Source organism: Nuphar pumila, chromosome 10, assembly GCF_984573655.1.
Source record: "Nuphar pumila chromosome 10, dmNupPumi1.hap1.1, whole genome shotgun sequence".
Taxonomy (NCBI): domain Eukaryota; kingdom Viridiplantae; phylum Streptophyta; class Magnoliopsida; order Nymphaeales; family Nymphaeaceae; genus Nuphar; species Nuphar pumila.
The window spans coordinates 80,320,980-80,334,540 of record NC_143258.1 but is presented as its reverse complement, the minus strand read 5'-3'; the positions used below and the strand labels follow the sequence as shown (position 1 = coordinate 80,334,540).

The window sequence follows — 13,561 nt, the reverse complement described above, 5'->3', positions numbered from 1 at the left end:
GTCATGTCTTTCGTCCTCATGCAAGATGGTGATACTGGTTCCGACGCACAGTTTTTGCAATGGGCAATTACGCCTAGCGGTATTTTTTACACCAAAACTCTGTATCGGTCTCTTCTTCTGCCTGGGGCTGACTGACTTTCTTAGTGTCTTTTATGGGCTAATGCCCCAACTTCCCGCTCTCGGTTCTTAGACTGGTTAATTTTACACGATAGGGTACAGACGAACATCTTAAGAAGGTGGGTTTTCAGTATCCGAGTAGGTGCGTCCTTTGCCAAGCGGCGAAAGAATCCACCTACCATCTGTTTTGGGCATGCCAAATCTTTGTAGATCTCTTTAAAAGTACATGGAATCAACTTGTAGTCATCGTGAGACAAGAATCCTTCGTGCTCGACCTTTTGTGGGGTCTACCGCGGGTTCGTAGTTGCAAGCGGTGAAGGCTGATCTGGAGAACTTGGCTTCTTACTTCTTGGTAGGTTGTGTGGATGACTCGCAACAATGTGATCTTTCGTCAAATTTCGGTTGCCTTCAATAATCTAGTTCATTGCAATTATGTGCCTCTCTTCCCATGTTATCCAACCCCTTCAACCGCCTTCTCTTCCTCAAGACCTTGGTTGATCCATGTGTTCTTCTATTTTTATGTTTTGCCTTCGTGCTTTCGGCCCTTTGTTTTGGGTCTATTGTTTTTTTGTTTTCACGGGTTCAACTTTTTGTTGATCCCCTCTTAGTAATGTTGATGTTTCTTTCGTCTCTCTCTCTCTCTCTCTCTCTCTCTCTCTCTCTCTCTCTCTCTCTCTCGTTTTTTCTGTTTTTTTTTATCGTATCAACACCTCCTTATGTGGGCTTTCGACATGCAATGACCTTTTAACTATATAAAATTTAAAAAAATAGATTTTGTATTTTTTACATGTAAAATTAATGTGTAATTAGTTTAATTTTATTTAAATTTTGTTTATTTTTTGAAAGGTTATTTGATTTTTTTTTCTCAAGATTTTGCCAAAAAAACTTGAGAAATATTCAGAAAGTTGAAAATCTCCCAAAGAAATTGCCGTTTTAAACTTTTGTCACTATGATACCAAGAACAAGTCATTTGGTTTCAAAATTAAATCTGTTGAAGGAATTTAAGGCCCCGTTTGGTAGCCTTGCATTAGGATGGAAACACTGTTACCATGTCTTGCCAAAATCATCCACTTTTGAATCATTGAATGGTGTTGAAATGTGTTGTTCTGCCAACTCCATTTCCGATGTACTGTTTTGGCAATGCCACTGCTTCCAAACAGTGATAAAGCATGAGAGACTAGGAAACCACAACACACCTCAAATTCAAGCCTCCCAAACAAAGCCTAAGCTGAACAGGTAGGAATTGATAAACTGAAACACGCACGACTGCATCTGCTCTGGACTTTTGGAAGGTGTGCCGACGGATGCACACTTTGTATAGTAAAATAGATTTATCGGCTCAACGAGAAAAGTTTTAATATGGCTTGTCTGTCTAAGTCAACAGAGAATTATGTGGCATCAGGGAAAGGGAATCCTGAGAAAATTCGTCTCCTCAGACGTATACAAAATTTGCTTTTAAGCAATGCAGCTATCTAAGATCTGGGTATTTTTTTGTGACATCTCCTTCGCCTGGTTACTAGATGTTTCCAGAGGATTAGCAGACGTTTGCTTCGTAAGTTCAGAAAATGATTTCATGAATCTAGTCCGTGAAGTCCCTCACCTAAAACTATTGTATCACCAAAAAAATAAATAATTAAAACAAAGAACCACTCGTTCAGTATGGAAGCCAAAGATGGAAGTTTGCTTTGTGTTACAGAATTATAAGCTGGCTCAACAATTGAAAAGCATGAAAAGTGAGTGACCTTCATAGTCCTCCTGTCATATAACCATATTTACTTCATTTGATAGACAAAGTACACACATGCATTCATTGAATCCTCTGGTATGAGCAACATGCATCTCAAATTAAGATCCAACGTATCCCCTACTACCAACATCAGCTAAACATGAAGGCTGACTTTTATGGTCCCTACAGAATTATAAGCTGGCTCAACAATTGAAAAGCATGAAAAGTGAGTGACCTTCATAGTCCTCCTGTCATATAACCATATTTACTTCATTTGATAGACAAAGCACACACATGCATTCATTGAATCCTCTGGTATGAGCAACATGCATCTCAAATTAAGATCCAACGTATCCCCTACTACCAACATCAGCTAAACATGAAGGCTGACTTTTATAGTCCCTACTCTCACATACCAGCATCTTTGCTTGATATGATACACAAGGCAAACACATATGCACTGAATCCTCTTGGATGAACAGACATCTTAAAGCGAGTTCCAGCATAATCTACAACTACCAACATCTGCAATCTACACTACTTTTCCTTTCTTACTGTTTGTTTCAGTTGCCTGTCCTACCACTCTTTGGTCTACTTGCCCACTGAGCCCTGAGGGCCTGCGCTCTATTCCATCTCCTGACGTCTATAGCCCTGGCAAGCATTCTGCTGAACATCTTCAGCCTACGAGACTGCTGAGCGATAAGATAGGTAGTTGAGGGGCTCTCATTGAGAACAATCTCATACCCATCTCTATAGGAGTCCATTCCACTTGTGAGCAGCTGCCAAAAGGCCCCACCTGCACTGGCGCCACCACTTCTGGCAGAGGCATATATTTTGCTGTAAACCATGTCCATCAACCTGTTCCTCTCGTCGATACTGAACCCTGACTTCCTGCTTGATTTGCCAAATTCTGCAAAGTACAATGGCTTTCTGAGGATGTTCTGCGCATCATCTATGTGGGCATTCAGCCAGTTGTTCAAAAAGGAGAGCTGGGCTTCATCACCTGAATTTGGTAACCTGCTCATGCAATACATGGACAATAAACGGTAGGCTACAAATATACAGGATGGACTATGAGTAGAGCATGTAGTGTGGCAGCCAATAAATTTCTTAGCTAAAACTTGGAAAAGAAAAAAACACTCATTTTTATCATTTGTACATCTTTTTCACTAAGGGTACACTTGGTTCGAATACATGAGTTCCTTAATACACTTTAAAATGTGATTTTTATTTGAACGGTACCTCAAAAGCAACCAAACATAAATCTTTTTTGACACAACTTCAAAAACAAACCTTATAAAAAGTGAAATGGCATAAAACTCAAAAATAAGATTTAAGAGTTTCTTATGAGATTTGAGATTTTGAAAGTGAAACTCTTTTGAACAATACTTTCACTTTTCAAAAACACAACCAAATGTACCCAAGTTATTTTTTCATTTATTTTCCGAACAAAACCACACCCAAGATCAAAAACCTGGCGACACTGATCTTAGCCTGTCGTAATTATAGTCACCATTTTGGCTGCACCCTCGACCCACAATGAGTCTCCTATTTGGTCGTGGAAGAAGGCTCCTACATAGAGATTTGAACTCGGGGTAGGTAAGACCTACCTATTCATGAGCATCAGACCATGTGGACGGCCATTGGGGTCTATTTAATTTGTCAAGATTTTCTTGAAGATTTTTTTTTTTTTTGAAAAAAAAGTAAGTTTATAATCTCCCAAGAAAATGGTTGGTTATAAAATGTTACTTTTTAATGGTTGTCATTATGTTATTGGGCTGGGCCCATAATGCCATGCCCAGTTAGCCTAAAACAGAAAAACAAGAAAGCACGCAAGAACCCGACTTGAAGTCAGCCCTTATCTTCGCGTTAGCATTAAAAAGAACCAAATAATGGCAATAATTAGTTGTTTGTTTAACATATCCAAGAAAACACGAAACCCCACTAAATGCATTATCGAAAAAGAAGTGCAACTGTATCGAGCTGGACACATCAACTGAGAGGAACTGGATATAAATAATCCACCCCAATATATTGGTTGTTAAATAATTAAATGACAAGTCATTTTTCTTCAATGATACTAATGCTGAAAGAATAGTGACGCATTTTGTTGCGCCTTGAATTAAGCCACAAATGATGGCATGTGCATGCCTAACATGACATCTTTTTCATCATCAGAAAGTCCCATGTGAGTTTGCACATGACAGCATTTTTGTTAGATCCTTGATTTTTTTTAATCAACCCTGATATTGTAACTGTTTTCCTACTCATTTTACAAACAACTTTCTTCAATGGAGCTCAAATTTCTTGAGCTTGGCATGTATGCCTAGTGCTGCCATCAATTCCCCAAGAGTTGGTTGGGTATGCAACCATTTACAGTCAGATTTATGAATGTACTAAGTTTTGTATATTCTTTAATCAGGCTGCAGGACTAGACCACGGATTTTTTGTCATTGATAAGAGGAGACACTGTCATTATGATTCGGACATCGTTAGTTTCCCATTGACTTAGGCTTTGTGGCCGATGTTGATCAGGAATGCACACCTCGGGTATCAAATTCGTGACATCCTTCAACTTGAACAGCTTAGGCTCACATACCTAGCCAGATGTGAAGCCCTTGTGGACAAGCAGATCATGTACATTTTATCATAATCTAGTTGGGTGGAGGCTAGTGCTTTGGGTTCATGGAAATTTGACAAAAAAAAATTTAGCTTAGGCATCCATATTTGGTGAAATAAATTTTGAAGTTTGATTGGTGTGATAGTAGTAGCATCATGGGTTTTGAGATTTACCATTGGTCTGGATATGAGTGAACTGTAGCAAAGTCGATGCCTGAAATCTGATTGTTTCTGATGAAGTCTGTTCCAACTTGGAAACCCTGGTTGAATTGCCAACTCCTCGTTGATGAGGTCCCATAGAAGCCTTCAATACCAGCTTCTAGTAGATGATTACTGTCTATGGATTTCACATGAGCTGCCATCTCTGTAATCCAAGCCTGCCCAAGAAACATCAAGTTAAACAAGCACTTAACATGATTAAAAGATTGGATAGTATTTGACCCAAAAAAAAAAGATTGGATAGTACTTAACTCGTATAAGCCAAGAACTTTGACAGGGCCAAAATGAGAATAAAAATGGAGACTGCACCTGAGCCTTTTTTTTTATAGAAATTAAGAGCCTGAGCCTAATTAACTAACTAAACCCTTTTGTGCTTCTGCTTATGGGATCAACAAGTAGGCTCAAGAATTGGTGGGCCTGAAGCAAACTTGAAGGGTAGCCATGATACTTGAAACTACACATGGGGGAAATCTCGCTGAAACCTAGTGATAATTTTAAAAAATCTTTGTTTTTTTGGGAAATGTCTAAATACGTCGGCACATGGTGGCAAAAGCTGAAAACAGCAAAATATCGGCAGCCAAAAACTCACGAGAATTTGAATTTTTTACAAAACCTCACGTTTTTTAGGCAATAAAAAATTTAATTAAAAAATAAAATTTAATTTTTAAAAATAAATATAAATAAAAATATTTAAAAAAAAACACACGGTTTTTTCACTATAAACTGCCGATAAAAACATAAATATCATGTTTAAAACGTGATATTTATGTTATTGACGAAAAACTTCTGAGAAATTACCGTTTTTATCTTTCAGGTAATTTCTCGTGATATTTGTATGAATCTCCCGAGATTTGTCACTATGCGTCGGCATATATAAAAATAAAAATAATAATAATAACTATGAAAAAGAAAACATAAAATGTAAAGAAGTCTCTATAATTAAATATATATTTGTTGCACGGGGGCCTGACGTCCACCCCTGTCAAACAATCGTTGGCTAGTACTTTATTAATGTATAATGTGTACAAAAAATCTACGATTGTTTCTCTAACCTCACATTTGACATACTGTATAGGATCAATGGTTGTTCAGACTGATGTTTAAACAATTCCCAACAGATTCTTCTAAAAGAAACAATTTCCAATAGATAAAACTATTTATAAGGATAGATGTTTGGTGTTGAAGAATTAGAGTGCTTTTTTTCCATGAAAACCCAACATAAACACGGATCAAGTGGCAGCAGGCCTGAGGAGAAGGTACTGACCCCTTTATCCCTTGTTCCACAAGGTGTATGTGGGTGCCTTTAAATTGTTGACTCCATAAGGGTTTGGGTATTGATGACCTCACCCGGGGCTTATCTCACGGGAGGGTGAGGTCGTTAAGTGACCTGGTTCTCGGAGAGGGTTCATTGTCATAGAGAAAAAACAAGGACTGAGTAGAAGGACCATGCCCTTCATCCGAAGGGAGGGACTCACAAACACTATGATTGGAATACTTACCTCACAGACGGGTCCTAAAACTTTTTCTAGAGCCATTGATGCTCCGCATGAATGGCATCTAGAGCATACAAATGAAGGCCAAAACAAAAAAAATGGTGGTTGGGGGTGTCGCTTATCACATGGATGAACGGCATTAAAGAGACCCTTGAGAGACTACTATCAGCGCTACCCCTTACCTGATTTGATCATTGCAATACCTGATTATGAAAATGGGTTCTGTCCACTTTCATAGTGACCCAATTTAATATATATATACATATATTGGGAAGTAAGGAATATAACTGTTTTTTTTTTAAAGAGGAATACTTCTGTCCTTGACCAAGGACAGGTGGTTGTGTGATCGAATTTGGCTCTTTTCATTTTGAGTAGGGCTAGGGGCAAAGGCATGGGGCTAGCACTTCGAGGCATAGTTAGGTGATGGGCACGACTTTACGAAGTACTCGGGCCACACAAAACGCAGAAAATCACCGCATGTGTAGCGATTTAAAACACAAACACAGACAATCGCTTTTCTATGTAAAACACAAGACACAGAAAATCGCTACATGTGGAGTGATTTTCTGTGGCCCGATCACTGGATCAGTGAATCTACTCTCGGACTCCAAGCGGTTTTCTTTTTGCAATAGTGGTATTGGCAGAAGCTAAAAGGGGAAAAGGGATGATCGTCACCTGAATGGTTGCTCCGGAGGTGTCACTTGGGCATCTTGGTTCATTCATGAGCTCCCAAGCAAAGATTGTTGGGTCATCCCTGTAAGCTATCCCATTTATGCTGTTGACCCTTGTGAGCACAGTCTGCAAGTTCACCAGTAAAATGAATGAGAGAGAGAGAGAAGAAGAAGAAGAAGAATAGCAAGAGCACAATGATGAATGATGTACCTTAACATGGTTTTTGTAGTATCCCTTAACAACTGGGTTTCTAAAGAAATCATCATCAGAGCTCAAATACTGCCCCTGATTTCTGGCCCACGAAACATACTGTTTTTTCCCTCCAAAGTTATCGTAGTTATTGGCCAGGCTGAAGATTAGCTTGATTCCAAATCTTCTAGCCTCAGACACCACAAAATCCAAAGCCTGCATCCAAATTCAAGACGCTACAGAACATGACCACCAAACAAAGAATTCCGAGAGAGAGAGAGAGAGACCCAAAACAAAACAAATAGTTTATGATAAAAGGTTTACCCTGAACATATTTTCATTATATACACCAGGGGAGTATTGAAGTGCTCCATACCCGCCATCGCTAAAAGCCCATGTTCTTGCTACTGTTAAACCGTGGCTAGATGCCTCCTGAAATGCAGAAGTGATCTTGCCTTTCTGAGAAGGGTCTGAAGCCACATACATCAACCAGTAAGCATTGAACCCATTGGCATAAAAAGGGTACCCATTTATCACAAAATGCATCCCTCTGACACTAACAAAATCTCTCTGTGCTTCAGCAGGGACCCCATTCTCTTGCACCGACAGAAAAAGCAGAAGAAACACAAGCAGGAGCTTCATCTTTTCAAAGCTCAACTTTGTCTTCTGACTGGTACAGAGTGTAGAGGTCCTCAAGAGAGATTGAGATGTGTCTCTAATATGCTGTGATGTAATGTGATACAGAGGTGGAGAATATGATGAGAGATGTGGCTTCTCATGTATAAATAAAACACAAAGCTTGGCGTGAATGGTTATTACCAAAACAGTAATTGCCAACAGGAGGCAACGTACGTCCACTATTACAATATTTTAATAAGATAGCCATTGATTGGTGCCACTGCTTTTTTTTTTTTGTCCCATATTTCCTTGTTTGGTGTCGGTTGCTTTCCTCACAGAGTAAAAAAGAACAGTGGATCAAGTGGTATATATACTTGACTAAGAAGGTAAAGAAAAGCACCCACGGGGCATCACAAGAAGTAGTTGTGCTAAGATAATCTCTCCTCATATTTGAGATGACTGTTGTTAGGTTGAGAGCTCCATTTACTGGATCCGGCATTGGTCAGATTTCGGACATACAATCAAGTGCCACATGTATTGTAGCGTTTATTAATGACCAGTTGTTGAACTTGAGTCCTTTTCACAGCGTCCTCTTGATATCTACGGAAAGATTCCTGTGGATTCTGATGCTCCTCATGCATTAAAAATTTTGTGATCTTTTAGTTTCACATAGGTAACCAGAGAACAAGGGTGCAATCCTCTTTTGATCATTTTTAATGACTACCACATTTTAGAAAACTCTAAAGAAGCGTGTTACAGCTAGAAGAATTTACTTTAGGAAATGAGGAAAACGGAGAAAGAATGCTGGGAATAAGATGCTTGCTTTCTCCCTAGTAACTACATTCTCAACTTTATTTCAACCATGGTATAGTCACTTCACAACTGCAACTATGGTTATCAAAACAAAACTGATGACTCCACAATTTGAGGCATATGAGACACATCAAGTTATAAAATTGGAATAGTTAAAAGCAACAAGATCTGCCATTCCCGTGGTACACATTGCCACGTGTCGTGGATTCGTGCACCTGAGGGTCAATGTAGTGACCATTAAGTAGGGCATGTGCAAGTTCCGTCCACTTCCCTCAATATGAGCACCCCATGTTCCACCGTCTCCCTTCCTGGCCTTTCCTCATCTCTCCTCACTCCTCCACCACATAAATTATCAGAAAAAAAAATGCTTCAAAGTCGTTACTTTATTTAACGTTCTTAAAAAAGAGAAAGTTAAGGGTGGGGCACGCAGGAATCACCTCATAGGCTTGGACTGGATCAGAACGTGACAAGCGGCGTGAATGGCTAAGGTAGGGGTACCAAATTGGGTGGAAATCGATTGAACCATGTCATATAGGACCTAAACATAAGAAACTAAGAATAAAAACAACTGAATTATTTGCACCACCAAACTCAGATGAGGAGGAACATGCTGAAGGGTGGTGGTGCGAAAGTGACATTGTTCTTAATTTCCCACTGGTCCCTTCAAGAATTCATGTGTGGAACCATGTGAGTTGTTGAACAGCTACCCCACATTGGTTGCCCATTTTCTTTTTCTTCTTTTTTAATGAATACCTAAGGATCTGTTTCAATCAGCCTAAGACTTCTCCATGGCAGCCATTAAGTTCATACTCATCGTCTTTGTGAATGCTTACTGCAACATCAAGCTGACGCTTTTCAAAAAGGAGAGTCTAGTTTTGGGAAGAAAGGTCTCTCATATCCTACATGTGACAGCACAATCTTGTTCGAGCTTTATTTTTCAATCTTTAAAGCTTGGTCGCAGAATGAATTTTCTCGTCTTTTTACCCCGAGTAACACAACGCATGGAAACCATAATTTCACAAAATAATTCTCGAAAAAAACGATAGCTTCTCAAAAAGCGCGTTTGAAAAATAAGCCCTAGCAACCTTCTGTCTCCAACTGTAAAATTATCAAATTTTCTCAACCAGTATCCTTTTTTTATGTTTTGAAAGGCAAGCTGGGGGTTATGCACAGTAAAGTATACGTGTGTCACTAGAATATGAGAACTAATATGTGAACCAAGATTATGAATTTTTTGTTCTTTTCTCTTTAATCTAACGGCATGGATGTAATCTACATGCTTGGTTTTATAAGAAAAGTTGCTCTTGAATCATCTGATTTTGATGCATAAACAAGATTTTTTTAAATTTTTAAAATCAATGGCTCAATCTTCATAAATATTCAAGCATTCAAAAATACACAATCCAGTGGTTGATTCCTAGCGCATTCACCATGCCAAGCACATCAACATGGTTGAATTTTGCAAAAAAAGTGTCGAAAATGCCCATACTTTTAATTCTCATATTCTAGTGACTATATATATATATATATATAGGAAAATGGGAAGTTACCCGATCCCATTCATGCCCCACCCATACTCGATGGGTTTTCTTAAAAAAAATTGGTGCTTTTTCAAAATTCTAACCTTAAGATGTGTTCTATGTGCTTGGTTTCATAGGAATCGGATATTGGATCATTTGATTCTAATGCGTGGATAGGTTTTCATAAGGTTCCAAAATCAACGGTCTACCATTTTTTAAAACTTTTGAGGCTCCAAAAACCATTTTATTCATCTGAAATACATAATCCAAGAGTTGATTCCTAGTGAATCGATCATGCAAAATACATCTGTATGGTCAGATTTTTGAAAAAAAACCATCGGGTACAGTGTTGGGCAGGAATGTGTTGGGTAGCTTCCCACTTCTCTCTCTCTCTCTCTCTCTCTCTCTCTTACGTGCTAAACGAGTTTTTCAGGATTTTTTATTTTATTTTGAAATTCTGATCGTACAGAAGTGATCTATGTACTTGATTTTATAGGGATCGGCTCTTGAAGTGTTTTATTCCGACACATGTGGGTTTTTATAAGGTTCAAAAAATCAATGGTCTAAAATGTTTGTAAATTTTTGTGGCTCCAAATATTATTTTTCATCGAAAAAACATTGATCCAGGTGTAGATTCCTCGTAAATCGACTATGCCCAACACATTTATGGGGTCAAAACTGCAAAAAAAAAACGCTGAAAGGGTAGAAAAATCCATTTAGCGTGTCATTTCCCATATATATATATATATATTATTGATCTTGTATGTATAGTATGTTGTATGTATTATGTATTTGAAAAATCTGCATGGATCCAATGTGTTTAGCATAGTCTATTTGCTAAGGATCACATCTTTGGCAGTATTTTTTCAATGTAAAAATATGTTTTTGAATCACAAAATTTGATGTATTATGTGCGGTTTATTTTTAAGCCCCTCACGATTCAAAACCGGTTTCTACTAATTCCAAAAGGAACTCGAAAATAGGGTGCTTTATACTTGGATAGTATGTACAGTCTACCGTACACTTTCTTAGCCCTTTTGTACAAGTGGCAATACCGTATCATGGGAACTTGACATTTGGGGTCAACCTAGTTGTCCAGTACTACCTAAGATCAACCCCTGTGTGTGTCTACAAGCCAGGTGTGTGGATCACACGTGTGCAACGAAGCTACGATTGAAACCTTGATTGTCAAACATGATGTCGCGGTCATGATAACATTTAGCTCTCCTAACTATATAGTTCAGATGGCAAAGGTACCTATCCGGAAATTTTGGCATTAACTGTAGAGGTGCTTTTACTGATGGTGATAGAGCACCGACAGCAAGTGAACCGCCTGATTTAGTACGGATCAATCCTAAGGATCCTAACCGTTGATCCCAACAGGTGGTGGAGCCTATATGGGACAATTGTTTCCCTTTTTTTTTCTTTTTTTTTAAGGGTCTGCAAGTCTTCAACAAAAACGTACATCCCCACTCCGTGACCAGCCCTTGGTAGTGGTGAAAGCATGGATCTTTCAAACTCTCTTTTCACTTGGTCCTGACTGAGTCCTGACATGAATGATGCCTTCACGTGCATTAGGAATGGAGTAGTACACTACACTCTTAGAGCTGCCATTGGAATTTGGGACAGGTTAGCCTGAGTAGATCTTTGGTCCAACCTGCAGTTGGTGGGTCTGGATATGGATCTCAAAGGACCCACTCAGATCCTACTCTGTCTTGGCGTGATCAGTTGTGGGTCTTTTAGTTTTAGCATCTATCTGTTAAATTGGAAAACTGGGTTTGATCTGGATTTTGATTAGATTTACCTTGTTTGTAGATCTATGAGGGAGGAAGGGTTGCATATGGACTCATATAAAGATGATCATGGTTTGATTTGGCATCTAGTTAAGAGGCATTTATATCTGATCTGAACAGCTCATAGAGCTCTGGAATGGAACTTGTATTTCGGCATTAAGTCATGCCAGTGCAGGAGCACGCGTGGTTTTAGTCACACCTGTTGGCCACCCACTCAATTGAATCCATACATGAAACTGTTTCAAAATAGCAATAACGTGTGGATCTGAATATGGTATTACCCCCTTGATTTGAAACCAAAATACATTTTTTGATATTGTGATCAGCTACAAAGTAGTATATCTTCATCATCTTCCCACATTACGAATTGTAAATCTAAGAGTTCCTCCAGATCGCCAACAATGACTTCACACTTACCTGGTAAACCCACAGGAAACATCTTTTGCCGCAAGGTCAAAGATGGGGTGTTGGAAATTATGCTTTAACTTGAACCAGGTACTCTCTACCCTCTGCCTATTAAACCGATACCCGAGGTCTCTCTCTCTCTCTCTCTCTCTCTCTCTCTCTCTCTCCTTGTCAAATAAAAAATGGCCAATACTTTTCATCTATCGTTGACTGCCACTTACCAGCCCCATTACAAATAATTCAATCACACACACAAACACACCCCTTGTTCTCAATCCCCCATACAAATAATTCACAACTCAAATCCTTTTCATGAGGATTATTTGAGGTCTCGAAACTCAAATGAAGTGCATGATTGCACGGCATGAAATGCGGAGCCAAATAAAGAAATGCGGCCTTCACTGTTATTACCCAACCTCCTGATTAACGATAGGACCAGTTTGTCATCTTATATTATAATAGATCACTCCATGACCAGTGTGAAGAAACAAAGACTTTGCACTCGCTTATAGGTTTTTTTCCTTTTTTCGTCTTTTTTTGGTTTTTTTTCCTTTTTCTTCTTTTTTTGCTTTTTTGCTTTTTGTTCTTTTCTGGTGCTCGTTTATTTGTCACTGGCTTCTTCCCCTTCCCCTATCTTTGAAATGCATCGTTGCTTCTTGCTGAAATCTGAAACACGATCCTTATTTTCTTTCTTTTTTTTAATGAAACGAACACAGTAATTATTTGCAGGTTCAAAACCCAATGGTATAGTTGTATAACTGGTAGGGGTCAGACTAACCTCAACCCCAGCTTGCCCTTCAAAAATAAAATTATGCTGATCACGGAGCTGATAAACACCTAATTGACCTAAGATACATTCAAAGTTATTTCAACCTGATCTACCATTAATAAAATTGGAACGATCCAGAGAAGATTAGCATGGCCCCTGCACAAGGATTACACGCACAAATCATTGAAAAATTAAAGGCCATTTAAGCAGCTTGCTCAAAAAAAAGAGCAAAATTATTTAGAATGGTTGATTAACTTGCCCACAAGTTGAACAAAATTACTTAGAATTGAAGTTTAACATTTCTACTTCTTTCCTCCTAGGTTTATGCGGCTTCTTTGAACTTTCAACCACCAACTTGATACGACTCCATGAGGATCTAATAGAAACTAAGCATTGTTGTAAGGAAAGGAAAATGAGAGGGATGCAAGCAGAGCGATACATATCAAAGTCCACATCTTTCATTAGATCATTTGAGATTCATGTTAATGGACATTGGATATTAGTAATTGATCTATATTTTCTTTTAGTAGTTTAGTATAATTAAGAGTTGCTTTCTTAATTGGTGTTTATCAATAATAGTATATTGAGTACACTAAGATTAGAATTCT

The 13,561-nt window shown here is 38.5% G+C and overlaps 1 protein-coding gene and 1 pseudogene across 1 annotated transcript; one reads left to right on the top strand and one right to left on the bottom strand.

The window, feature by feature from the left end:
* Positions 1–2,053: 2,053 nt before the first annotated feature.
* LOC149826994 (mannan endo-1,4-beta-mannosidase 7-like) lies at positions 2,054–7,816 on the bottom strand. Its single transcript, XM_090019102.1, has 5 exons — positions 7,360–7,816; positions 7,057–7,251; positions 6,850–6,972; positions 4,637–4,839; positions 2,054–2,860 (listed from the first exon to the last, which is right to left on the bottom strand). Exons 1-5 carry the CDS (start codon positions 7,675–7,677, stop codon positions 2,407–2,409), a joined length of 1,293 nt encoding a protein of 430 aa, XP_089875228.1. The 5' UTR covers positions 7,678–7,816; the 3' UTR covers positions 2,054–2,406.
* Positions 7,817–13,046: 5,230 nt separating this feature from the next.
* Positions 13,047–13,156, top strand: LOC149826993 (U6 spliceosomal RNA; annotated as a pseudogene).
* The last annotated feature ends 405 nt before the right edge of the window (positions 13,157–13,561 follow it).